Genomic DNA, 25693 nt, shown 5'->3' with positions numbered 1-25693 from the left:
TGCCAACAGTTCAGGACTTTCACTGGTTTTTATTTATGTTCAAGGAAATGATGTGACTCACAGCTGGTTTAAGGCCTCTCAGAGTGCTAAAAAATGGGTTTTGTAACAGAGGGAACCCCCACCTTTGCCAGTCTCCCTCAGGTCCCCCTTGTCTGCCTGATCCAGGCCACACATCTGCAGCTCTCCTACATTTTTAGCCCCATTTTCAGCCCCTCTCCTACCTACGCCTGTTCCTTGTGCAATTGTGCTGGCGTCACATTCTCTCTCTCCTCTATGGCCCAACTGGAAGATGAGAGCACCAGCAACTCTCCCAGGAGAGATAAACCCCCCAGAAGTCTATCCAGCAGTTAAATTCCTTCAACCAAAGCGGACTGAGGTCCTTGGGGCACGTAACAAAAAGCAGCGCTGGGATCCCAGCAAGCTGCTCATGTAGACTTCTCTGACTCATACGTGTTCTGACTTCTTCACATGCCATATTCTGGTTAAGAAAGAATACTACTGATGTTAAAGAGGACCCACGTTAACCAGATTCAGAATTAGCCAGTTGATCAACCTCAGAAAAGCAATCACTGCTAATGGGTGACCGTGCTGTTGCTCTGCAGGGAGCTCTTGGCTCAAATCTACAAGTACCCTGCCATGTCGTGACGTGGTGAGACGAAGGCTCATGGTCACAAGTAACTCTGCAATAAATACCTAAGTCTGAAAACTTCCACTCTGCCCTCCAGAGAAGGGGGCTTTGGCTACAAAGTTGGAATTACTGTTTTGTTGTTAGATTCACTGAAAGGGAGAATAAGTTACAGTCAGAAACAGTTCCATTAAAGCAGATGGATTTAAAAACATCTGCCAAAGAAGCTTTGAAACAGGCTGGACTAGAGAAATGCATCGAGAGAAGTCAAGCCATGCACTTGGGGAGCAACTGGGGATGTTTTATGGAGTCATCCAACGGCGAGTGTCTCCTGCAGGGAATCCCACTGCAGGAGCTCTATGTACCTGGCTGCCCAATACCTTCTTCTCAGCCTTCAGATCTTCTCGTAACAGTTCAAGCTCAGATGCAAGTTGCTTTCTCCATTCTCTCCGCTCTCCAAGATGACTTCCCAACTTCTCTATCGTTTCCTGACAGCTTTCCAACATCTGGAACAAGCAATATTAAGAGTCACTTCTACAGCATCATTTACTCTAGCAAAAGAGAAACACACTGCAGAAAATGCGTCTTCTAGAAAGAAGGATAGGAAAAATGGTTCTCAAGAGGGTTCCTGCACCTTATACCCAGGGCTGGCAGGACATCTCTGAAGGCCTGGAGCCTCCACCTGACCCAAGATGCTTGGGACCTTAGGAAGGCCCTCTCCCACATGTAACAAAACGACTGCAAAGCCAGCCCCAAACAGCCTTGTAAATGCACCTACTTCGGTTTCACTAAGCCCTAAACAAGAATCAAGCACCTTTACACATGTAAACCCTTCACCCTCACCAGGGAGTCAACAAGCTCCTCAGCTTGCAGTGCTGAAGGCAAGACAATCTCATAAGAGAGATGAGTTATCACAGAATCTCAGAATCATTCAGGTTGGAAAAGCCCCTCGGGATCATCGAGTCCAACCCTCAGCCCAACTCTACAAAGTTCTCCCCTACACCACATCCCCCAACAGCTCATCCAAATGACCCTTAAACACACCCAGGAATGGGGGCTCCACCCCCTCCCTGGGCAGCCTATTCCACTCTCTGACCAGTGGAGATCATGGAGATCATACCAGCATGTCAGCTGCTTCCCACCAAAGACATCCATCTGTCTTGCACAAGCTGATGGGCTACAAATTCTCAGAAGATGGTGACAAAAGGCATTCAGAGGAGATGCTCATTTAATATGTTTCTAAACAAAATTATCTCTTTCCCAAAGAAAACCTCTTACCTCTCGCATCTCTTGTGCTCCAGACGATGCCTGCTCTTCCCCACTCATCTCAGTTTTGTTCTTCTGCACTTCAAGTAACTCTGTTTCTAAACTTGTGATCTTAACATAGACAAACCACAAGTTAAAACCAAACCAGTACTCACAACTAGTATTAAATGCACAACTACTACTAAATTGCTCCTTGTGCTGCTACTAAAGAATAAGCCCCATGTCTGGAAGCAAGGAGGAGGGGACGTGGACAGTCACCAGCGTGGGCTAGCTCCAGCTCATCTTTCATCCTGCAGCTTCAAAGGCTGAAGAAGCCGTCCAAGGGCAAGTCAGAAAATGAAAGAACCCTGCTCCACAAAAGGGGAGAAATGACCCAGACACATGGTAAAAATTCAAGGCCTCCACCAACTTGTGGGCCTTCTACATGCTGCTCTCCCAACACGGAGGACCCCACGAGACCCTGATTTATATAACAGGCCAGCCTCCTGTCCCATGCTGTCGCAGTGCCCGCTCCCCCACAGCTCATCTCATCCAAGTAGACGTTTGACCCGGTCAACCAGGACTTGTCCTGGGTCCCTCCACTGCCCAAAGGTTTTATCTCCCTCCTGCAAGGCTCTGAGGACTCTTGACTTGTGCCAGCAAAACACTGACCTCTGTGCTTCTCCCAGCAGGCAAGAGTTTGTCTGGACAAGTGCTCACTCTGCATTTCCATTTTCCCCCGAAGCATCTGCCCTTGTGAGGGATCTCACAGAATCATCAAGGTTGGAAAAGCCCTTGAAGCTCCTCCAGTCCAACCATGAACCTCACCCTGACCGTTCCCAACTCCACCAGATCCCTCCGCGCTGGGTCAACCCGACTCTTCAACCCCTCCAGGGATGGGGACTCCCCCCCTGCCCTGGGCAGCCCATTCCAACGCCCAACAACCCCTTCTGCAAAGAAATCCTTCCTAAGAGCCAGTCTGACCCTGCCCTGGCGCAGCTTGAGGCCATTCCCTCTTGTCCTGGCGCTGGTTCCTTGGCTCAAGAGACTCATCCCCCCTCTCTGCACCCTCCTTTCAGGGAGTTGTAGAGGGCCATGAGGTCTCCCCTCAGCCTCCTCTTCTCCAGACTAAACCCCCCCAGTTCCCTCAGCCGCTCCCCATCAGACCTGTGCTCCAGACCCTGCACCAGCTCCGTTGCCCTTCTCTGGACACGCTCGAGTCATTCAATGGCCTTTTTGGAGTGAGGGGCCCAAAACTGATCCCAGTCATCGAGGTGCGGCCCACACCAATCTCGTGGGAACAGTTTTAAAGGCCTTAAGGGGGTCAGGAGCAATCCAGCTTCTCCTCCCCATTGTGGTTCTTGCAGACCCTTTTGCTAAATCCGATCTCAGCACTCACAGCCTCTCTGCTCTGCCTCCTGCCAGCACAGCGCTCAGCAGCCTTTCCTTTCAGCTCCTTATGCTCTGAAGAAAGTTTGTGCTGGTTTTCTGATTTCTAAAAGCAGCAAGCTGGCCTCCCCAGCTGCCTGAGCTGAGCTTTCACTGAACAAGGCCACAAAGCAAGCGGGGACACTGGAAGCAGATAAAAGTCTGTTGCAGATGAAGTCCAGCTTCCTCTGCACACAGCATACACCGTGCTCATACGTGCAACATCCATCGCTCCACTCATACAGATGAGCCTGTGGTGAAGCACATAAGATGCCTTATGCCTTTCTCACCCTCCTTTCTTTGCACTTATTCACAGATCATTTTTCATTCATTTCCAAAGGGAAGCCAAAGCGCCCAGCCTCTGCCAATCCCAGTCCATTTAAAGTGGTTACAAAGCAGCATGTCAAAGCTCAGAAATTTTGCTTTCACCAACAGGCTTCAGGCACGAGGTGCATCTCTTAAGGCTCCCAGCAGGGAACGATCTCAAACAAGAGATGTGATACTGGTTTTTAAGACAAATGATGCTACCCAACCTAGGTGTTGAAAGCAAATCAGTGGGGTGAAACACCCAGGCCTCTTACAGAAGAGCTAGAGGGCAATAAACCCCCTCCTCTTGCATGGCTAGATGATAGTTTGGGGTTCAACAAGACTTTGGAGTTCTGGAAGGCATCTCAAAGGCAAAATACACCTCCCCTCCCCACCCCCAGCCAACTTTTGGTTATGAAGTGGATACCCAGCTATACATTTCCATCATTTTGCTTATTTTTCCTCCAAGACTTTAACTTTTAAGCATTGAAGTTGTGCATTGAAGTCCTGTGCCAACAGCAGAACAATACTCACATTGTATCCTGGCGTCCTCGTTCCGAGTCAGTGGCCTAATCAGCCAAGATTTTTGTAAGTGTGCCAAATCAGAAAAGACTTCCAAGTCCTTCTCACATAGGGCAGCCTGGCAAACACCCAGCAGCGCTGCTTTCTCCAGGCTCAGGCACACCTGCCTGCGAGCAGTCCTTCCCTCAGGACCTCCAACACACCCAAAAGCCCCTTGGAGATGAAGGGTGCAGCTCTGCAGCCCTCCATCTGAGCAGGCGCCGGACTTAGCTGAGGTTTAACCCACCTCCTCTTCCATCCTGCAATCTGCCCCTCGCTCCCCCGCTGCCCCACGTGCCTCTTTTCTGTCTCTTTTTCAGCTACAGCGGCTGCCGAGCTCATGCCAGGCACAAGGCCTTGCATCTCCTCGGCTACTCGGTGCTCCCCACTGCGTTCACCCTGCACCCCGCAAAGCAGCAATCCCAGGGATCTGTTTAACGCTACACTGAACAAAGAAGGGATTTCTCCAAACTGGAAACACATCTTGTTTGATTTGTAGAGGGTTGTATTTATTGTAGTTCAGTGAGAAAGTGGGAAACATTTTATCTGTGCTGAATAAACCCTGATTTATACAAAAGCACAGTCATGGTGCATCAGCACTAGCGTGGCCAGCAGGGACAGGGAAGGGCTCTTACCCCTGTGCTCGGCACTGGTGAGGCCGCCCCTCGATGAGTGGGTTCAGTTTTGGGCCCCTCACTCCAAAAAGGCCATTGAATGACTCGAGCGTGTCCAGAGAAGGGCAACGGAGCTGGTGCAGGGTCTGGAGCACAGGTCTGATGGGGAGCGGTTGAGGGAACTGGGGGGGTTTAGTCTGGAGAAGAGGAGGCTGAGGGGAGACCTCATGGCCCTCTGCAACTCCCTGAAAGGAGGGTGCAGAGAGGGGCAATGAGTCTCTTGAGCCAAGGAACAAGTATATGGACGTGTGCAAGCACCGCTCGCTCCTGACTGAAAACCTGTGTGCTCCCTTCCTCCTCACCTCAGAAATCCAAGGTCCTCAAGGGATACAGACTGGTCCTGCTGCCCGGCAATCCAGGACCACTGCAGAGAGCATCTCCTAACCACAGACAGAGGGGAGAGGGTGACTCAGCCCAGGGAAGGAAGAGCTTTGGGGCAGGCAGCAGGACTCCACCCAAAAGAAAGACCTCCTCAGCCAGCCTTTTTGGGGTGAAGCCCACTCACCCATATAGCAAGACCAACTCCTGGCTTCCTCTGTTCTCTCTGGCTACAAATTCTTCAGCTGCCCTGTCTGTAAGGGATCACGTGCCCTGGTAGTGATGCTGCACAAACACTGCAAACGGTATTTTCCCTGGGGGCAAGCAGTGACAAACCAGTCCCCTAAGTGCAGGTGCTCCTCACAGAGCGACCTCCAGAGGGATCGAGAGTCCGTCCAGTAATTCGTGGCTAAAGACCACACTGACAAAGGCAGCATCAGGCTGAGAAGCCTCAGCAATAACCTAATCCTTGCTTAAAACGTGGATGGAGATGGCTCTGAAGGTCTCGCAAGGAGATCTCTAATATTGCCATGGTTCTGGTAAATTGGATAATCAACATGATGCTTCGTGTCTGTCAGTTCCCAGAGGTTCCCTGATTGTCACACACAAATGAGTGGAAACAACAAAGACTTTCCATCAACCTCCTAAAGTCAAAGGATGATCTGAGTGGTCTTGTCCTTTAACAGGAAAAGATCCAGATTGCCCTGGGTTGAGGGTGCCCAAAATCAAGCAGGACATGAGTTAGGAAGAAACTGGTAAGGTCACATCTTGATGAAGATTGAGCAGAGCTTCTCCAGATGAATTAGCTTATTGCAGCTCTTTAAAAAAAACGTGTCCAGCCACGCCTGCCCCATTCAACAGCAGATGCTGCAGCAAGAAATAACTGGTGACAAGAGAAACTCACTGTCCCCTCCAATTTGTTATTTTCAGCAGGGATGTCCCCCCGGCAGTCCAGATCCTGGCCCCACACACCCAGGTGTTTGCCTCATGGGCTGGCAGGTCTCCAAGACGCTGTGCTTGGGGAAAAGCCAAAAGCACAATCTTTTATCACCAGCATGCTTAACTGGTGACCTTTCCTGGGATCATGGATCACCAGTGTCCCACACTGACCATTTAAACCTGTTGGACAGGTCTCGAGAGGGGTTAGGGATTCAAGTCAAAGCCTAGACTTCTGTCATGGCTGCCAGGTTAAGGGACAACCCCTGGGCTTCAGGAAAACCTCTTGCCTCTCTTCTGAGCCTCAAGAGGACTTGGAGCTTCCTGGAACTTGCTCTTCAGCAGGAACCACAGGCATAAAAAACAACCACCCAACATGGAAAAGCAGTTCCTACAGAAGACCAACACTAAAGTCCATCAGGAGCACTGATGCCATCTAAGACAGCCTCTCAGGGGAAATCAGAGCTTCTAAGCTATAAAAGCTTCAGAAGAAATAGCTCCAGAGAAAAGACACAACTTGAATTTGAAACAAAAAGGCTTTGCTTCAGTTCAGCCAAGAAACTGAAGGATGCAGAGCCCACACGTACAGAAAGGGAAGGGAGCGTCGCCTGATCTCACTCCCGGGGATGCAGGAGGTCCATTAGCCAGTTAACTCTGCTTGCCCAAGCACCAGGGAGGGGGAACAGGAGCTTGAAAAGACAATGTTGCTGTGACACTGGGGGAATCTGCACCTCCAAGCAAGCATCATTTACTCACTGCTGGAATTTTCCCCTTCTTTCCCGAAACCGGCAGATTTTGCTAGTTGCATTTCTTGTCAAACTAAACAAAGCAGCATGCAGGTTTAGGTCAAACATTGTTTTATTTTACTAATCAATATGCAGAGAGAAAAGTAGCTAGAATTAAACAAAACCAAACTGTATTTCTTCCATTCCGTACTTACTTTCCGGTGAAGTCCCTCCACCTCACTCTCAAACTGGTCCTTCTCCTGCTTGGTTTGGAGCTGTGTCTCTCCCAGAATTGATTCCAGCTCTTCATTGCGCTCAACCAAATCCTCGTGTTCCTGCTCCAGTTTTTTCAGCCTGTGAAGAAGCTGCGAATTCCGGCCCTCGATGTTTTCAATCACCTCTCGGCACCTACGCACCAGAGACCGACATCACCAAGGCTGCAACTGCCACACAAACATATCGACGCGCATCCAAACCGCTTACTGCTGGCGAGGAAAAGCCAATGTGTTTGTGAAATGCTTCTGTCCTGCTAATTTCAAGTCTCACATCCAGCATGACCTGTGCCTGCTCTTACTTAGGTGATGATTTAGTGATTAATTAGTGGTAACCGGCTCTATCCAAGTAACAAGTTCTGGGGAGAAAGCTGGTCAGGCACGAGGATGCTAACAGCAGAGAGGCAATGGCAAACTTAGCTGCTTGAGGTGGGGGAACAGGCTTGGGCATTTGAAGGGAAAAAAAAAAGAGTCAGAGGGATGGGATCAGATCCCCTTTCCTCCATAAACCTGCTAGAAGAGGCGCAGCAGTTTCCTGAGCAGGCCACAGGAGAACAAAGCTTTGACTTCCCTTAAAAAATCCCGGTTTACACATTTAAGTTTGAAAGCCCTGGACAGCAACCAAATCCAGAGGAATCTTCCCAGCAGCAAAACAGTTTCAAAACCAACACTTCTGTCTGCAGAGAACCACAAAAGCCCAACCCTGTTCTCTTAGGAAAGCAACAAACTGGAGAAAGTGTCAGAAAACAGCCCATATTCTTGATACCAAGGGCTACAGACCCACTCAGGACTGCATTACCTCCAAACCTTCTAATCTGGGAGCAGAGGAACAAAGTTAGTATCAAAGAGTTGTCTAAAGAATCCAATACTTAAATCCATTCTGCAAGACAGAATACCAGCAACCAGAGCACCAGACAAGACAGTGAAAATACAACAGATGAAGGATTTCTACACTGCTCACCTTTTATGAAGCATTTCACTACCCTGATATCTGTCTTCTCGATCGGAGCCAGCTTTGCCTGAAACGCAGACTCCTTCAATCCCCCCTTCATCCTTTGTGCCCTGTGTCAAGAGAAAATGAAAAGTAAGCACATAATGAAGACTGAAATTTTAGCACAATGTGATTCCAAAGCTACCAGAGTGTCTCGTAAACAAACAAGACAACCAGAAAACATGAGCTACATCAGCTGCTCCACCACCCACAGGAGCAAAACTCCCCCCATGACCTATAATAATATGAAGGCACTAGCGAGTATTAGATTACACCAACAGACATGCTCTACACATTAGTGTATTCACAGAATCATCTCGGTTGGAAAAGACCTTGAAGATCACCTAGTCCAACCATTAACCTCGCACTGACCGTTCTCAACTACACCATATTCATCGTGCCCAGCACAAATCCTACGTCACACCTGCACAGGAAGCACGCACGCGTACGTAGAAAGGAAAACAGAAGCGTTTCTGCACCACAAGCCATGTGTCTTCATTTCTGGCAGAGGGCTGGAATTCAGAGTGGGGCTATGTGTTCAGTTTGCTTTCTAGGACAGTAAACAAAAAGCCCTTGAAAATACCTGCAGCGAGGATGCTGCGACTTCTTCAGTCTCAGCTGGCGCAGGCAAGGGAAGTCCTTGCTTCTCGCTCTTCTGATACTCACAGATCTCCTCTTTGAGCTGTTCAACCTTCAAAAGGAAAACACTTGCTTTTATTTTTGGTGAATGTTCATCTTGCTGTCTTAGAGAACTGATATTTCCTTCAAATTTGCTGTAGATAAACTGCAGATTTATTAATATTAACCACTCAGCTTTGAGATCATGTGGCTGCTCCAGCTGGGTGGCCTCAGACTCACAGAATCACACAGAATCACAGAATCATTCAGGTTGGAAAAGCCCCTCGGGATCATCGAGTCCAACCCTCAGCCCGACTCTACAAAGTTCTCCCCTACACCACATCCCCCCACAGCTCATCCAAATGACCCTTAAATGCACCCAGAGATGGGGACTCCACCCCCTCCCTGGGCAGCCTATTCCACTCTCTGACCACTCTTGCTGTCAAAAATTTTTCCCTCATGTCCAGTCTGAACCTCCCCTGTTGCAGTTTAAAGCCGTTCCCTCTTGTTCTGTCACTAATCCCCTGGGAGAAGAGACCAGCACCAACCTCTCTACCACGTCCTTTCAGGGAGCTGTAGAGAGTGATGAGGTCTTTTCCAACCTGAGTGATCCTGTGAGGCTCGTGGTGCCACGGCAGAGCAGGAGATCCAGCAGCAGGAGATGGGTACTCACCAGATCGAGGAATGCTTTTCGTTCCAAGTCGAGCGTTTGGACCCGTGCTCGCAGCGTCAGAATTTCCTTGTCCAGCCTGCTGTTGTGCTCCATGGCCTTCTGCAGCTCAGTCCTGTCTGTACAGAACAGAAAAAACTGGTCAGCAGCACCAGTTTGGCCCTTGACCAAGCTCAGAGAGGGGCTATCATGAGGAAGATTTCTGGAATTGCCTTGCCCTTACACACGGGCGTGTGAGTGCAACAGCACAGAGGGAGCTCCCCACACATACGGGAACACGGTCCCTTCCCCCCATCACAGAGGTTTATCTTTCTGGGGATCCAGGTTCAACAGCAGTGCTATGTTTATTACAGGAGTCTCTCCAAAGTTATTCCAGGGATTCAGTTCACCTCCAGATCATGGACAATGCCTCACCTCAGATATTTAGGTATGGCCTTCACAACCAACTGCAGCAAGCTTTGAAAAAACCCAAACAGCCATATTGCTTATTTTTATCATAAAATTCATCCTTTGCTACAAGCAGAAACAGTTAATGTATCAGTGCTGTGCTAGCATTAATATTTATGAAGTGGCCAGCACAGTAAAAATTATGCTTGCATACCAACCCTTCAAGTGTGAATCAATAAACCTGTGCAACCATCACACCAATTACAGCAGACTATCTCATATTTCAAGTGTAAGAAACAGGAAAAGCTGTCTGTATTAGGAGCACACTGACAGAAACGTGTCTGAGTATACACCAGTGTCCTACTAAAACCAGTGAGAAGACAGTTTTCCTTACAGAAGAGGTGAACAAAGATTCTTCCCCTTCCAGCTCAACGCTGGGCACAGGGAATTTCAGCTTAAATTTGACTTTTATTCAGACAAAAATAAAAAATGTATCTTCTTTCTTGGTCCCAAGCAGGAAAAAAAAAAAAAAAAAACAAACAAAAACCAAAAACCAACCATCAGCCCAAACCGCTGTTTCAAAGAAGGATTTTGATACTGCATTTTCAGTTTTGTAATCTAAAATAAAAGGCAAGGAACAGCTTCTACCAAAGCGTTCGTTTTGCTGACAAGCCTGTTTACCACTGCAGAAAGCCTGGATAAAATTCTGGATCTTCTCCGCTTGTGAGCAGCGTGACTTACCCCTCTCTCTCCACTCGTCCCCCCTTTCCCCCCGGCTCTCGGGCGCTGGCAGGGCTGACCACGAGGCTGATTCTACAAGGATAATAAAGAGGCAGTTTTGCTGTGGCAGACCATTTGTGTGCTTCTGAACACTGAACTCTGCAACATTTTTAATGCACTTTATCAAACACAGAGTTGAAGGAAAACTCAAGAAAAAAAAAAATTAAAGCAGCAGACAGCTAGACACACAATTTAAAATCTCTAATCACCAAAAACCCAATAACTGGGCTACAAACTGGCCAGGAGCAATCCTGGATTTTCCCTTCAATGCAAGCAAGCAGCTGCAAGTTAGCATTGAACCAAAATACACTGTTTAAGTGGAGTTTTACTAAAGATCAGAGATTTCATTTTAGGTTTGTATTACAAAATCAATTTATTTACAGAGCAGCTGGCTCTGAAGTGCATCAGGAGGAAAAGGCATGCAGGCATCCATCATCAGGAAAGCCACTAAGGTGTTGTAACACTAATTTTGCATACTAATACTCACGGCATAATAAACCACACAGACATAACAAGCATTAAACCCTTACTCACAGTTTGGAAAGCCTTATATTCATTCGATACTTAAGAAGATTATAAAACACAGATTCCCCCACGCAGGCTACGATCCACCAAGAGGAGTCGCACGCTGCAGCCTGTCCGTGATCTGGAGGAGCAGTAGGGTTTGGAGGCTGCAACACCACGCTCACTCCATCCCCAGGACTCACGTGTATCAATCAATACACAAAGCAGATGCCCGCAGAGTGCTCATTTCCCTGCCTTTGATTAAAAGGCTGTAAATGATGGGTTTGGAGGCTGGCTAGAAGGTTTAGCTAGGCCTGAGCGTTGTGTGTGAGCTGCAAGGTGAGCATCAGGACTTGCGATTCACACATAAACCCTACCCAGGTGGTACCAGTCTCCTTAAGTCGGTCTCTGCAAAGGCACACGGGGCAGGAATGTGTTATCTCATCACATTTTGCTGTTCTCCACTGAAATTCCGCACCACAGTTTTTGGAACAATGTAAGTAACCCAGAGAAAATGCATCCCCAAACCAGTGTTTTGCTTGGAAAATCTCCTGTAGGAGGTAGCAATGAAACACCTGGCTTTAGCAACCACTCCAATAGGAGCTTTATCAAGTAGTTTGATTTCCCTCCAGAAAACTGTTTATTTTTACAGTCAGTATTTTTTAAAAAATGTAGTACTTAAGGGTTGGTCAACAACAATTCTTTTAATAAGGAGGTTAAGCAAATATTAGCAGCGAGGAGAATCTAACCAGCCACTCGAGGCTGCTGCTAAGCTGAGGTTATGAGCACCAGCTAACAGCTCCTAAGGAGGCAGCACCCCAAACACAGCAGCTGAAGACCTAGCGAGGAGTGCTCCAGATGGGCTAACACTGGCTACTGAGCTACTCTGCTTCTGGACCAAGTCATCATTTCCTCTCCATCCCCTCCCAGGGCATGAATTTCTTCTCCCTGTATATAAGCCAGGGAGAGGAAGTCAGTCAGGAACCTGCTGCTGTAATCACGGGTCAGATAACCCCACGTCTCAGCCTTCCCCACTCAGAATGAATTGATTTGTGACTGTTAATGACTGCGTTCCCATCTCCTAGGTACCAGGCTAACATCTGACACCAATTTTTCCACATGACAAACAGAGAGGACACGGGACAGCCTGCCTCCAACTCCCTGGGTGAGAAGTCCAAGGCTTACACTAACCAGGGTGGGCTAAATACAGGCCAGTAATTAGGAGCAGCACGCAGTCACAAGAGAAGCCCTTACGGATTTTGTTCTGCTCCTTTCTTTGTGCATCCAGCTTGTCTGTCAACCTCTGGATCTCTTCCTGGGCCGCCAGCAACCTTTGTGTGGCCTCATCCAGCTCTCGTTCAATTTGTGCACGTGACGCTTGTTCCCTCTCCAGCTCTTCCCTGTAGGACTGAAACACAAGGGCTAATGCTCCAACAGAAATGAGATAACCCTCCCCACGATGCAATCACAAGGCAGGTCCTCCCCTCTGCACCACTCCTGGGCTACCAGAACAGGGTGGCAACACAGACAGAAAGCAGGTGAGGAGCTTGGGAAAGCCACTGCAGAGGCAGGAGACAGACACACAGTGGATAACCCTCTTCACCTTGGGCACATGCTAGAACACAGCTGTTGAACAGCACAGTGTGGCTGTTTCCCTACACAAGGCTCTGGTTTTCCCTGCCTGACACAATGCCATTAATTAAGATACATTTTCAAACACATAATGTATGAGGTTTTCCAAGCAGAGGACTCCACCACACCCCATGAGAGTTTGCTCCAAGGACAAGCCAATTCTGCACATTTGTGGTGCCACAGCTGTTGTGGGAGCTAGTTCCTAGCCAGCCTGCACTGCTAACCTCCTCCTCCAGTCTGCACTTGATCCTAGAATGCAGGAGAAAGACATTGCTCCCACTGACTCGTGATGCTACAGAAAAGTCATTTCAGCTGATATAAAAAGAGCTATTTCTCACCCCCTTGACTTTGGTCCACTCATCTCCAATATAATTTCTTTAACTTATCATTAAAGGCTGGTGAGTGCTTACAAGCCAGCCCTGGCCCAAAGCTGGTGAGCTGTTCACCCTGGCTCTCAGCAGAAGCAATTAACTCACGCGTAGCACCAGCCTGATGTGGTTGCACAGCCTGAAGCTCAGAGCTCACTTGCATCCCCATCAGCTGAAAACAGTAAAAAACCTCACAGCGTGCTCAAGAACAGACCCACTGCTTGAAATCTCAACTATGTGTCACATCATCAGCAAGAAAACATGCAAATGTATTACCTTATTCAGTGCCTCTCCAGTAAGCTGCGTGGATTCATGCTGCTGTTGTTCATCTTCTAATGTCTGATGAATGTGATCAAACTCATCCTTGCACAGAAAGAGATGTTAATAAATCACCACCAGAAAGCATGCTGCCACATACCCCTCGACACCAGTGTGTAGGATTTTCACTTTCAACCTATCTTGATTAGAAGGGGTTTGGTAATCACACCTTGTATTTGAAGAGAACATTTCAAGCAGAGTTATCCCAAATCCTTGTGAAAATCCCACAGTTGTCTCGGCTAGGACTGGGAACTCTATGGGTTTGCTACTTTTTTCTTAAAACCTGTGATCTCCTTGGCATCGTCCTTTTAGAGCCTCTGGGCTCAGCTTTGCCCAAAGAAATGCTTGACTCACTTTACCAGAGTACCAGGTTACTTCCCCATGTCCCCCTCTTTTGAGCCACTATCAAGTTACCAGATCTCTGCTCCCCTCCAGCCTGCACACACAAAGCAGCATCAAGGATTTGCTAACGCTTGGTTGTCATTAATATTTTGCACTTCAGTTCTAGGGGTGAGAGTGTTTGTACGTGCCATGCCTTCTACCAGAACAGAGACAGCATTTCCCCAAGTATATATTAGAGACGACTACACAAAGATGCATGTTTGTCCCCTGGCTTTTTGCATTAGCGAGGATGCATCAGAAAAAAATCAGTTATGCTTCAGCAGTCTAGCTAAAAGCTGCACTCATTTCTGTAACAGACAGGAACATGCCTGGACCTTCAGTTTAAGAGTGAAACAAGTAAGTTACAGGTCATTTGAGAATAAGAAAGGCTACACGTCCCAGTAAACAGAGTAACAAGAGCAATTAACCTATTAACCTGTAACACTGCTGTGATTCTAATGATTCTGTAAAACAAGTGTGATGCTACCCCAAACAATGGAGTGCTTAATCAACAGTTTCTAGTTCACAAATACGGACAGCAATGACATCATCTGGGGAGAGTAAACAGTCTGGTTTAGAGAAACTGTCTTCCTGGGAAATAGCTCTCCAATGTATCTTCCATCTGGTTTTAAAAACACAGAAATAAAGGTGCTCAGTATAAGAACTGCAGAGAAGTTGTGTTTGATTAGAAACGACGACCATTAAGCTTATAATGTGTTTTGATCATGCAAGAACACATTTTCCTTTAGTAAGTCTCATTCCTCTAAACAGCTGCAGGAAAAGTGGTACGAGTCAGGTAATTACAGGCCTGTCTACCTGCCAGGGGACTCTGGCACCACGAAGCAGGAGGCATTCAGGTAAACCCCACATTGTTCTTCACACACAGGCAGCCTACATTATTTCCACGTACAAGATTTTGCCTTGGCTCTGTCCTTCACCCAGCCCAGCTGCAACAACCCTCTCTCCATCTTTACCCAGTCAAGAGCAGTCTTGTTACAGAAAGATGTTAATTACAGGATTATTAGCAAGAATGGTCCTGAGAGGGGACTGCTAGGAGTCAGCTGCCTCCTCAGCAGGATGAGCTCTGTGCAAGGTGTGTATTCAACAGCAGACCTGCAGGCAGCTGCATCCTTCATCTGCCCTGGCCCTACACTTCCCTTTGTCAGCCACGGCTCTGAAGGAAGAGCAAACCCAATCACACCGGGCAAACGCTCAGCAGCAGATGTGGTTTAAGTGGCATTTCATTGGAAGGTCACAGCTCTGCTTCCCCCTCGTAACTACAGTGGGGTTTCCATCATGATGCTTCATAGGAAAAAACGGTGTGTTTGCAGCAAATATTTGTATCAAGTGACAGGCATCACGGGGAGACTATTCAGGATTTGCAGAGGCATCTTCTATCCAAGAGCAGGAGACAGCACGTCAGGGAAGTTTCTCTGCCTCACTGCAAACAGGTTCTTTGATTCCAAGGTGGATATTTACATCTGAAGGTGAATCCTGAATGACACCCAACCCTACGACAGTTACGCAGACTTGGGCTCTCTCCAGCCAGGAAGGGAAACTCTTGAGGTCGGTAAAATCCCAAGTGGCTCAAAAAAGACAGATAAAAAGGCAATTGTTCACTGCCTCTTAATGCAAGAGCTGGAGAGTGTCAAATGAAGCCAGAAGATGGTAGGTTAAAGGAAAGGAATTTGATGTGACAGTAGCTGAACTATGAAAGTCCCTGCTATAAGATACTGGGAACATTAAGAAAACTACATGGGTTTAACAAGCAACCAAATTAATGGAAAAGAAAAATTAATCAAGGACTACTAGACACAATAGCACCTCAGGTTCAGACACTGCATGCCGCTGGAGGCAAGGGGAGCATTTGTGAAGAACTATCATGACATACTTGCCCTGTCTGCGTTTGGCTTCTGGTCAGACAGTGCAACGCAGCCCAAACCAAGCTGAGCTTCACAGCGAGTTTGGGTCTGCCGAGCCTCCCTCCTTCAGCGAGCTCGCCCAAAAAAGGCCAAGAAGCTTTTCAACTCCAAATCAGTTTTATCCGAATGAAAAACAAGAAACTTAAAACTGTGGAAAGTGCACGGTAGTGACAGAAGATGAGACAGCGATGAAATGGTCTGTCTGCAAGTCTTCCACCTGCTTATGCCCCAGCCAACTCCAAGGCAGAGGTCACCAAACCCTGCCAGTCCCATCTGTCCCCAGGAGGGCCTTCCTGTGAATTGAGGTGCTGGAGCGAGGGCAGAGGAGGGCAATGAGGCTGGGGAAGGGCCTGGAGAATAAATCCTGTGAGGAGAGATTGAAGGAGCTGGGACTGTTCAGTGTGAGGAGGAGAAGGTGAGGGGAGACCTCATCACTCTCTACAGCTCCCTGAAAGGACGTTGTGGAGAGGTTGGTGCTGGTCTCTTCTCCCAGGGGATTAGTGACAGAACAAGAGGGAACGGCTTTAAACTGCAACAGGGGAGGTTCAGACTGAACATGAGGAAAAGATTTTTCACAGAGAGTGGTCAGAGAGTGGAATAGGCTGCCCAGGGAGGGGGTGGAGTCACCATCCCTGGATGTGTTTAAGGGCCGTTTGGATGAGCTGTTGGGGGATGTGGTGTAGGGGAGAACTTTGTAGAGTCGGGCTGAGGGTTGGACTCGATCCCAAGGGGCTTTTCCAACCTGAATGATTCTGTGATTCTGATTCCTGGCTGGCAGCTGCACTTTGCAGGGGCTTCAGCTCCTGGCCCTCTCGTGTCCCCCCTGCAGCCTGGGACCTTCTCCCCTAAGCTCAGCCACTGGGTCCCCAGGCAGGAACAACCCCTCTCCCTCCAGAGGAGCAATCTGGCCTGGCCACTGCTGAACTGGCAGAAGGAGATTGGGAAAAAGAAGAAAAAAAACTTAACACTGTCTCACAAATACTGCAGGGCTTAAACAGGCTCTAGATCTGGCCCAACACAGCAATTTCTGTGCTCCTGTACGTCCGACAGCCATTGCTGTCAGAATAAGTTATGGATGAGGCCAGCAAGCACAGCAGTGCAGGAGAAGCAGCTACAAGAGCCAGCAGCTCCTGGGCTCCAGTTCCATGGAACAGACATATTCAGGAGCAGGTGGAAATCGGTGGCCTTGGTGAGAGGGAGATCTCCCTAACTGAGGTGATGGGTCACAAACCGTCTCTCTCCAACACGCAGTAGCTGCTGCTCCTCCACCATTTGTCAGCCTTCTTCATCTCGACCTCCGAAAGCAACAAATCAAGACATGGATGGTCCTCTCTAACCTGCCAATCATCAAGTCATGCTGTGGAATTTATTTACTGAACTCAGCTTGTAACCAGAGGCTTGCTTAAGTTCCATCCTCTAGCTCAGCAGCTAGAAGACAAGGGAGTTTTAAGCTCACCCTTAAGTACAGGGCAAGTTTTGTCTTAAATTAATGGTTTTCAGGGGAACTCAGTCACCCGAAATTAAGCACTGGATCATCAGGAAATATGGATTAACAGAAAGTCATTATTACTCAGTGAAGATCCTCAGACTAACTATGGCACAAACTCTTCAACCTTCTGTTAAAATGAATCCTATTCACTATCCCTATGCAAGAAGCGGGAGCAAATCAAGTGTAAACATACAAGTGTGAAAATTAACACAGAAATCAACTTCAGCATTAAGAATCCACAGCCTCCTCACAGATAGGAGAAATGTTACTTAAAAAAAAAGATCTCCAAGCCATTCTTTTCCCCAGCAGGCGTCCAGTCAGCCTGAGCAGCTAAAGCAGGAGGTACCTGAAGCTGTGCCACACGCAGCCTGTCCGTGTAGCTGGGTGAATTCAACTTCTGATCTGCCATCTCCAGTTTCTCCAGCAGCGCTGTTCTTTCTACTAATAAATAAGCAATCTGTTCGCTGGCATTACTGTGAGCTATTTCGAACAAGCCTTCCTGTTCCAGCATCTCCTCCACCTCCTTCAGCTGGGCTTCTGCAAGACAAGGCTTGCTGTGAGCAAAGGAACAAACAAAACACAGTTTCTTGCAGATCCGTGTCCTACCTCCTCGAAACACTCCCCACCACAACAGTCCCCATTTCTCCTGCAGCCCAACAGCTCCTAAAGTCTTTTCTCTTGCTTCCCACCTCCCTTGCTGCCTCATACCCCTTGTTCTTACCTATTACCCCAGCCCTATTCCCTCTGTCCTGATGTTTCTGATCTGTCCCAACGCTTCTGCTCGCACCCACTACCCTGCCTGCCAAGCAAGCGATAGGACCTGCTACATCTAGACTGAGTTCTCCTGCCTCGTTTTACGTGGGGGAGTTACCACAACCATTTTCTTCTACCCAGCAGCTAAGTTTCACCAACCTGGTTATCCTCGACCCTTTGAACCCTTAATACAGCTTGGTGAAAACTAAACAACAGAGAAATGAAACAGATGGACACGCAATCACAAACATCTTCTTTGGAAGAAGAGACACAAAATGTAACTCATGTAAGTAGAGTATCACTACTTTCCTAAGGACTGTTTGGTAGGGAGGTAGATCTGAGTATCTTTTGTTTCTCCCCACACACAGCAGTGAGGTACAGCAGTGCCTGGTGCATTGTGCTCAGCCCACAGTGGAGACTGGGGTGCTGGACCCCATGTGATGTGGTAGGAAAGCACAGCAAGGAACCAACGAGGGCCTGAGGCAGAGAAACAGCACCCCGTGGCACAAAGGGACTCAGAGTACTTCTTAAAACATGACCTTAGAAATCACTCCCTGAACAGTGCTCCTGACCCATTCCTCCAAAACCAGCTATAAACCCAGGCTAAGGGCTGCTTCTGGTAACACAGACCTCTTGTTTGAAGGTCTCCTGGAGGACTAAAGTAGCAAAAAATCCTTTTAGAATTAAACTGCCAATTGTTCACCGTTTATCCCAAAATTATAGCTAGGAAGACTCTGTACTGGGAAAAAACTTCAAGATTCAATGGTCTCCAAGGCAGACAGATGACAACAACATTTGCAAGAGAAGCTGGTTTATGGCTGAGCATGGCTGTGTTTGTGCAACAAACAGTTGTTAAAAAGAGCCCCTCGTTTGCATGGCTGGGAATTTATCTGCCAGAATACGAGGAACTTTTGGTCTCCCGCAGGGAGCAGCAACGCCTGCACTGGATCCAATAGCTTGTTAAGCGAAGGAAGGGTTTTTCAAAACCTCCCTATGTAATTCATATTAAAAAGAAAACCAACAAACCCCGCTTCTAATTTTTAGCCCAAACCAGATTATAAAGGTTTCCAAGTGCTGTAGGATGGGAACTGGGGGGAGTTGTGGACTTTGTACGGAGGAAGGAGGGATATTCACCCTCTTTCACCGCTTAGGGAGCTAGAGTTAGACACCTGAAGTTAAGCTGAGCAAATATTCCTCATAGTCTTACACAGGATACATACACAGCTCTGGATGAGTCTGTTCCTCACTTCCACACGCTGGATTTAACAGGGGACCCGGTGTAACCACATCCTAAGGCTGAAATCAATCGCATGTTTCCACTCTGCATTTTGCAGCCAGCTCTGTCCAGCCCTATGGATGGAAAACACCCTGCGGTTGCCCATTTGCCTTCCCCTGTGGCTATAAATTACAAATCGTTCAACAAAGAGGTCAAACATGGCTGACTTGCAGCTCTCCTCCGTGAAGCAGAGCAAAATATTGTGGTTTGGAGTTTAAAAACAACTGGCCACTTGCTCCATATGCATTACGAAGAGCCCACAGCTCATACTCAGCTGAAAAATCCCCCTTGCCTTCAACTTGCCTTGCAGTTTCCTCCCACTTTTGCCAAATCTCATCTAAAATAAGCTGAAAGTGCTCTGCTTTAGGGCCAAAACCAGGACAACCTTTAGGACCAGTGCTCTGAACTCGCATGGTGGCTCCTGCACTGACAGTTTTACTTGCAAGTACTTCCCCTACACCTAAGCAGTAGAGTTTGGGGTAACAAGACCTAGAAATTTTCCACAGGCTGAAGAGGAAGAGGATTTGGGAGGACGAGGGGAGTCTGCTGTACGCAGCACAGACCACCTGCTTGTCAAAAGCCACTAATTTCTTACGAGTATCTCAAACACCTTCCCCACCCCACCCAACACCCTGTTTGAGGAGCGCAAACACCTCGCACAAGCGAGGTCGCACCAGCGCGCTGATGTGCTCCCACCAGCACGTATCTCCTGCGCCGCCTCTGCCCTCGCTTCTTTGGAAGCCAGTTTTATCTTTGCAAAGGTGTCTTACTCCAGGAAGTTTCTCAGAAATAAGCAGTTCACTGGCATCCTCACACCCACCACGGAAGCTGCATCCTCTTGTCCACGTTGGGTGCACTGAAGCAGCGCAGCTGTTCCAACAAGCAAGCTCAGGCCATGACTATTTATTCTTTTAGTTTCACTTCTTAAACAAATCAAGGCAAGCGCCAAACAGCACTGTGTTTTACTGCCACTACATTTGTTTATCAGAAAGGCTTTTGGTAAATGCAGTGTATGAGTTATCGATCCGCCCTCCAAAAACACTGAGGCGTATTTGACAAGAACCATCAGAAATGGATTATGAAGTGCCTCAAGGAAAGGGAAAAATTCACTCTGGGCAGAGGTACCAAATGAGGTAAAGCTCAGATCATAGCTCAACATGAAACCAGCAGTGGCTGCTCCCTGCAGTAACACTTCAGGCCCATTCCAGGCAAGAAGTAAACGTGTAAGTAGAAACTTACTTTTTATCATCAGAAATAGCTTTTAGCAGATCAAATTGCTCCCAGCAATCCTCAGACCAAGGAGCTTCTGATCTGGTGGGCTGCTTTTGGAAGAGAGAGTGTGCTCAGCCCCCAGAGCCCACCCAAGTGATCTCCTCCTGCATTTACCTGAGTCTTTGCCCCTTCCCTTCCCGATGAGGGACTCCCAGGAAGATCAGGACAGATCCTGTCCACCCGCACCTCACCATTCGCAGGTCAGGCCCCTCCTTTGTAACCACAGGCTTGAACCAGCCTCTGTCCTCAACTGCCCTTTCCCATCTGAACTCGTTATCATTTTGAGCCTCCCAAAAGCTCCCTACCACCACCCTGTTCTTGCCTTGCTCACATTTTTGTTTAACAATCCCAGTAAACCAGGGTCTGCCTTTCCACAAGACCCTTCTCCAGCCCCATTTCCAGCCTCATCTGCTCATCTTGTCCCTACTAAAGACAACCAGTTTCCCCACAAAAATAAGAGGGGGAGTGGGACCTACTTCAAGACCTTCAGCCTGTTCTACACTCCACAGAGCTCAGGGGGCATTTCTGGGTTGGTTTGCACAAACTCTGATGAAAAGCAGAGGCCCAGGGAATAAGCACAGCGATGTGGCATCGAACCCTGCAGCAGAGGTATGTTAGAGACCCGGAGCAGGCCAGAGATGGACAGTGGTTTTTTCCATGAAGAAGCTGCCCTGCGAAGCAAAAGACCTCAAGAAAAAGATCTACAAGCATCCCAGAACACATCAGGGCTGGCGTCCCTCCTGCAGAGGACAGCCTGGTGGAAGGCAGGGCTTCATCTGCTGTCCAGATCACTAAGTTATCAACGTGTATTGCAGGACCACAGCTAATACTGTCAGTAAGGTAATAACAAGTCTTAAAAAACAAAGTCTGACAGCGATACCCCAGACCAACCCTCCAGAAAGCTTCATAGAAGCACCATGTGGCACCAAAGCTCCTCAGGGACAGCTTGCTCCAAACTAGCCACCCACCAGGGTAAGGGATCTCTTTCCATTCCAGTGTTAATCATTGCCCAACAGGCACAAGAATACTTTAAAAAAAAAAAAAAAAAAAGGAAAAAGTCCAAAGGAGCAGAGCCTCTAGAGGAAATGAATGCAAAGCCAGCTTTTGGGACGTTTTTGTCATTCGCCTGCCACCTCGTGGGGAAGATGGGAGAAGAATCAGTAAGAACATTTTCTGCCACAGCAAAGCTCCCAGAGGCTGATGTCATTTCAACCCTTGCGCACCAGCATTTTCAACACTAAACGATGGCTTTACGTGCCCAGAGCAACCAGATTTTCAGGCAGTGCTTAAGCACACACATCTTTGAAAAGTCTCTCCATCAGACCCTCCCCGAAACCCAGCAGCTGGCCAAAACTGAACAGACTCAAAACTGCAATTGGTTTCCCAAAACTCCTACAGCTGCTGCCCCAAATAAAGCGTGCGTAACAAAGAAACTGTTCAAGCTGTGTTATCGCCCCCAGTTTTACCTCAGGCCCAGGATAATATGCAGTGTGCTATTAGCAGCACTCAAAGCATAACACAATACGAACACTGAAGAAAATCAAGAACTAAACCCAGCGAAACCTATTTGCCCTTACTGGAAGTGACCCCAGGGTTTGAGAGGAAAGCAAATTATTTGAAGTGAAATACAAATGAAACAATTTGTTTTAGCAAAACACCTGTACTAAAATAAGCACCCAGGACAAGTTTTGAATCACCATCACAAACAGACCACTGTCCTTCAAAGCTGTTTTTAAAAACACGTGGACTTCGTCTAAACCAAATCCAATGGCAAATTCACTGACTTCAGTGGGAACACAGCTCAACGCTCTGCGACGTGAGAAGTCGCTGTCAAATAATTTAGAATGGGAAAACAAACAGCACCATCAATTCTGTTCTTCAAACAGCCTCTGGAAGATGCTTAGTGCAACAACAGAGCCACACAAAATGAGAAACTGTCCAATTCACTGAATAAAGGTAGTAAAAGCAGACAAGAACCTTTAAGTCAATTACAAATCAGTTCTAATATTTCATTAACACTTCTGCCAGCCTCCCAAACACACCACACGCGCTGCTTTAGCAGAACTCACTGAGAAATGCTGCTCTGCCCTCAGAGTTTTAAACCAGCTCTGCTACCCGTACCCCGCGACCTGCCAACGCATCTCCTTGGACCCTGCTTCAGAGGGAAAGGATTACCCTGCTGCAGCTGCAGCCGCGTCAGCTCAAGCCTGAGCTGTTCGTTTTCTTTTTCATATTCGGTGGTGATGGCATCCCGTTCCTCCATCAGGTTACGGACGTGACCCACATAGCTTTCCACCTAGAAATAAAGAAAACATCGCTATAGCTGAGAGTGTTTACCAACGTCTCACCAGCAAGCAGTTGGTGCAAATAGCTCCCCATCCCCCTATATTTACAGGATAACATCAAACATTTGTAGGACGCTACTTCTTTATGCCTTTGTAACACCTGGGGATGTAAAAACTTGACTGAAAGGTGTCAAAGGCAGGAAGGGATGGGGGCTTGAAGGCGCTGGGAGGCAGAGGACTCTCAACCCCAGACACTGGGCTCGCTGGGTGCTTTTCAGTGCCCCAACGCGAGGAACCGGGTCGTGCCCCCCCGAGTTCTCGAGGGCACGAGGAAAGCGGCTTTTGGCAGTGAACGCCCGCGATGCTGCTGCTGCGAACCACGGGGGCAGCGGGCGTGTTTGGGCCCGGAGGGGTTAAACACCGACGGGGTAACTCCGGCCCCTTCTCCCGGCCCTTACATCTCTCATCTCCTCGGCCCGCCGCCGCTCCAGGTCGCCGAGCCGGGCCTCGGCGCGTCGCAGCAGCCGCCAGGCCGGGCCCAGCTGCTGCTCCTCGGCCGGGGCGGCGGCGCCCTCCGCCCGCAGCCAGCACTGGGCGGCCTCTGCCGGCACCGGGGCCTCCGCCTGCGGGGGAACCGAGAGAAGCCGTGAGCGACGGGGCCCGGCGGAGCCGCCTGCTCCCCCCGCCCCAGCCCGGGCACCCACCGGGGCGGCAGCGGCTGCCGCCTCCATGCGGCGCGGGGGCCCCCCCCACCCCCGGCGCCATGGCAACGGGGGGCCCCGCGCGCCCCGCCCCTCCGGCCCACGGGAAAGGCCCCGCCCCCTGGGCACTCGGCCACGCCCCCGGTCCCTCGGCCACGCCCCCTCCTCTCCCTCCGGTGCCGGCGGAAGCAGAAAGGTCCCGCTCCCGGCCACAAATCCCGCAGCATTTAGGGCTTCCTTTAGGCCAGTGCTTCAAGTCCATCGCACAATCAAAGGACCTACCGAAACGCTTCCGCTGGCACCAAAACCAGGGGCTGAAGGTTTTCTGGTTTTCTTCCAAACCCCAAGCGGAGCCGCTGCGGACGAAGGGGGTTCCCCCGAGGTAAAGCAAGAACAGGGTGATGGAGACTGTGAGGGTCCTGCAGAGCTGACTCACCAGCTGAGGGCACAGCAAGAGGATGGTAGAGGAAGGGAAAGACCAAGACCTGGAGAAGAGGGACACTGCAGCAGCGCACAGCGAGGACCTTCAGCTGAGCGGAGTCTGGGATCCTCAGAAAACGACGTGCAGATGGGCCTGGACCCGCGGCAGCCGCTTCCTACTTACGGTACAACCGACACCCCCGAAAGAGAGGGGCTGGTGCCCCGAGGCAGCCAGCGCTGGAGATGTTGGTGCGATGGCAGCTCTCGAGGTCTTGGTTCAAGCTCCAGGTTGGAAGAGGACCCTCACCAACACTGCATCAGGGTGTCTGTGGCTTAGGTTGAGCTTTGAAAGTCTCCCCACCGTGGGCTCCGCCACCCTCCTGAAGGAGGAGGCGCAGACGTGGCACGGGGAAGCCCACAGCTGCGTTCCTGCGGGTCCAGCGGTGCGGCCCCTGGAGGCTCCTGTGGTGTCCAAGAGGCAATGCCCAACTCTCCTACTCAAAATTTAGATTATTTCAGTCCTTCACAATCACTTTCCGGAGAGAAGCCAGAATACCCCAAAGACAGCACTCGCTGCACTTCTCCCACCTCTTGTCCTAACACTCCTCCAAGGGCACATTCAATTTACACAAGTTTTTATATTCTCATTTTTGCCAGCCCACCCCTGCTTCTAAGTTTTACTCCAAATAAAGACAACGGAAACCCCTAAACCAGCAGGACTCGACGTTCACCTCAATGGCATACTGGGAGATGCAGGCAGGCAGCTCTCGGAGCTCGTACAACACACGCAGGACATTCCACCATCTTCTCCTTCCCTATTTGCACGTCTCCGACTGGCACTTCCCACATCTACGGACGGTCTCCACTTCAGTTCTCGCTCCATCTTCTGCAAGTATCAGTCCTGGCCGTACAGAAGATGTTAGTTCCTTCTCCTGACTGATCCGGACTGTTTCTCCCACCACTAAACATACCCCACACACCGCCATAGCCCGTTAACGTTCAACGCTCCCTCCTGATCCGCTGAGCCCATCCTCACGCTCTTTTCTTGCTCTTCTACGTTTCTTTTCCTCATTTGATGAGCAGACCTAACTTGCAGGTGATCAGTGTCATTACAAAAGCACTGTGGCTTTCTTGAACGCTCAGTGGTTTTAAATAGGGCAAAGTCCCACCTCTGGAGAGGCCTCGAGTGCGAGAACAGCCTTCCTGCACGTTCCTGTTTTTCTTTACAGACTCCCAGTGAATTTATTTCAAGGAAAGCATGTAAACAGGAAGATGACAGTGGCAGAGCTGCAGTTAAGTTTTTTTTACAGCAAAATTACACACTTTGCTTCCTGTAAGCATGAGGAATATATGCTTAGAAGTTGGTAATCATATAGAAGCGGAATTTAGAGAAAACCAGCAACGTCCCAGTTCTAACTCCGGCCAAACAGCCAAGAGGCAGTTCTCCTCCCAGGGCTGATCACCACTACTCCATCCGCTTTCACCTCCCCACCCTCACTGCCTATTTCCCCCCAGGAACCTACAAAAGGAAAACCTTTGTGAAACACTGCTTTAGGGACACTGTACAGCACCTATTTGTTTGAACCGCGTTTCTGAGCGGAGTTCTTGAAGCGTAGGTCCACTGGATCACTCCAGGAGCAAGAGACGCTCTCTCCAAAGTTGTTACCGCCTCACTCTCCTTCATCTTTTGCCACAGTTGTTTCACTGTCCACTTTCAACACCAGACAACTGCCAGCTCTGTCGCTCCACTCCAGTCATAAAACCAGAACACTTTATTTTCTGCAAAGCACCATTCCTTCCATCCAACAATTCGATAAGAAACTTTGAAGAGGCAGA

At 48.9% G+C, this 25693-nt stretch overlaps 1 protein-coding gene across 5 annotated transcripts in view; it reads right to left on the bottom strand.

Annotated features, from left to right (window-relative positions):
- The window catches only part of CCDC30 (coiled-coil domain containing 30), a 37728-nt gene extending 14259 nt beyond the window's left edge, over positions 1-23469 (bottom strand). For 3 of the 5 annotated variants that reach the window (XM_074847914.1, XM_074847915.1, XM_074847917.1), the window contains exons 1-13: positions 23441-23469; positions 23195-23359; positions 22627-22747; positions 17497-17687; positions 13317-13403; positions 12295-12448; positions 10498-10569; positions 9373-9488; positions 8665-8772; positions 8052-8152; positions 7034-7226; positions 1904-2002; positions 991-1131 (exon numbers count right to left, since the gene is read on the bottom strand). In XM_074847914.1, coding sequence (XP_074704015.1) covers positions 991-1131; positions 1904-2002; positions 7034-7226; positions 8052-8152; positions 8665-8772; positions 9373-9488; positions 10498-10569; positions 12295-12448; positions 13317-13403; positions 17497-17687; positions 22627-22747; positions 23195-23359; positions 23441-23467 — 1575 coding nt within the window. In that variant the 5' untranslated portion in view covers positions 23468-23469. The remainder of the gene's footprint in view (positions 1-990; positions 1132-1903; positions 2003-7033; positions 7227-8051; positions 8153-8664; positions 8773-9372; positions 9489-10497; positions 10570-12294; positions 12449-13316; positions 13404-17496; positions 17688-22626; positions 22748-23194; positions 23360-23440) is intronic. The other 2 variants (XM_074847916.1, XM_074847918.1) reach the window with 1 other exon arrangement.
- Positions 23470-25693: the final 2224 nt, after the last annotated feature.

The sequence above is a fragment of the Strix aluco genome, chromosome 22, assembly GCF_031877795.1.
Source record: "Strix aluco isolate bStrAlu1 chromosome 22, bStrAlu1.hap1, whole genome shotgun sequence".
Classification (NCBI taxonomy): domain Eukaryota; kingdom Metazoa; phylum Chordata; class Aves; order Strigiformes; family Strigidae; genus Strix; species Strix aluco.
Note: the sequence above shows the minus strand (reverse complement) of the source record. Positions and strands in the feature narration are given on the sequence as shown.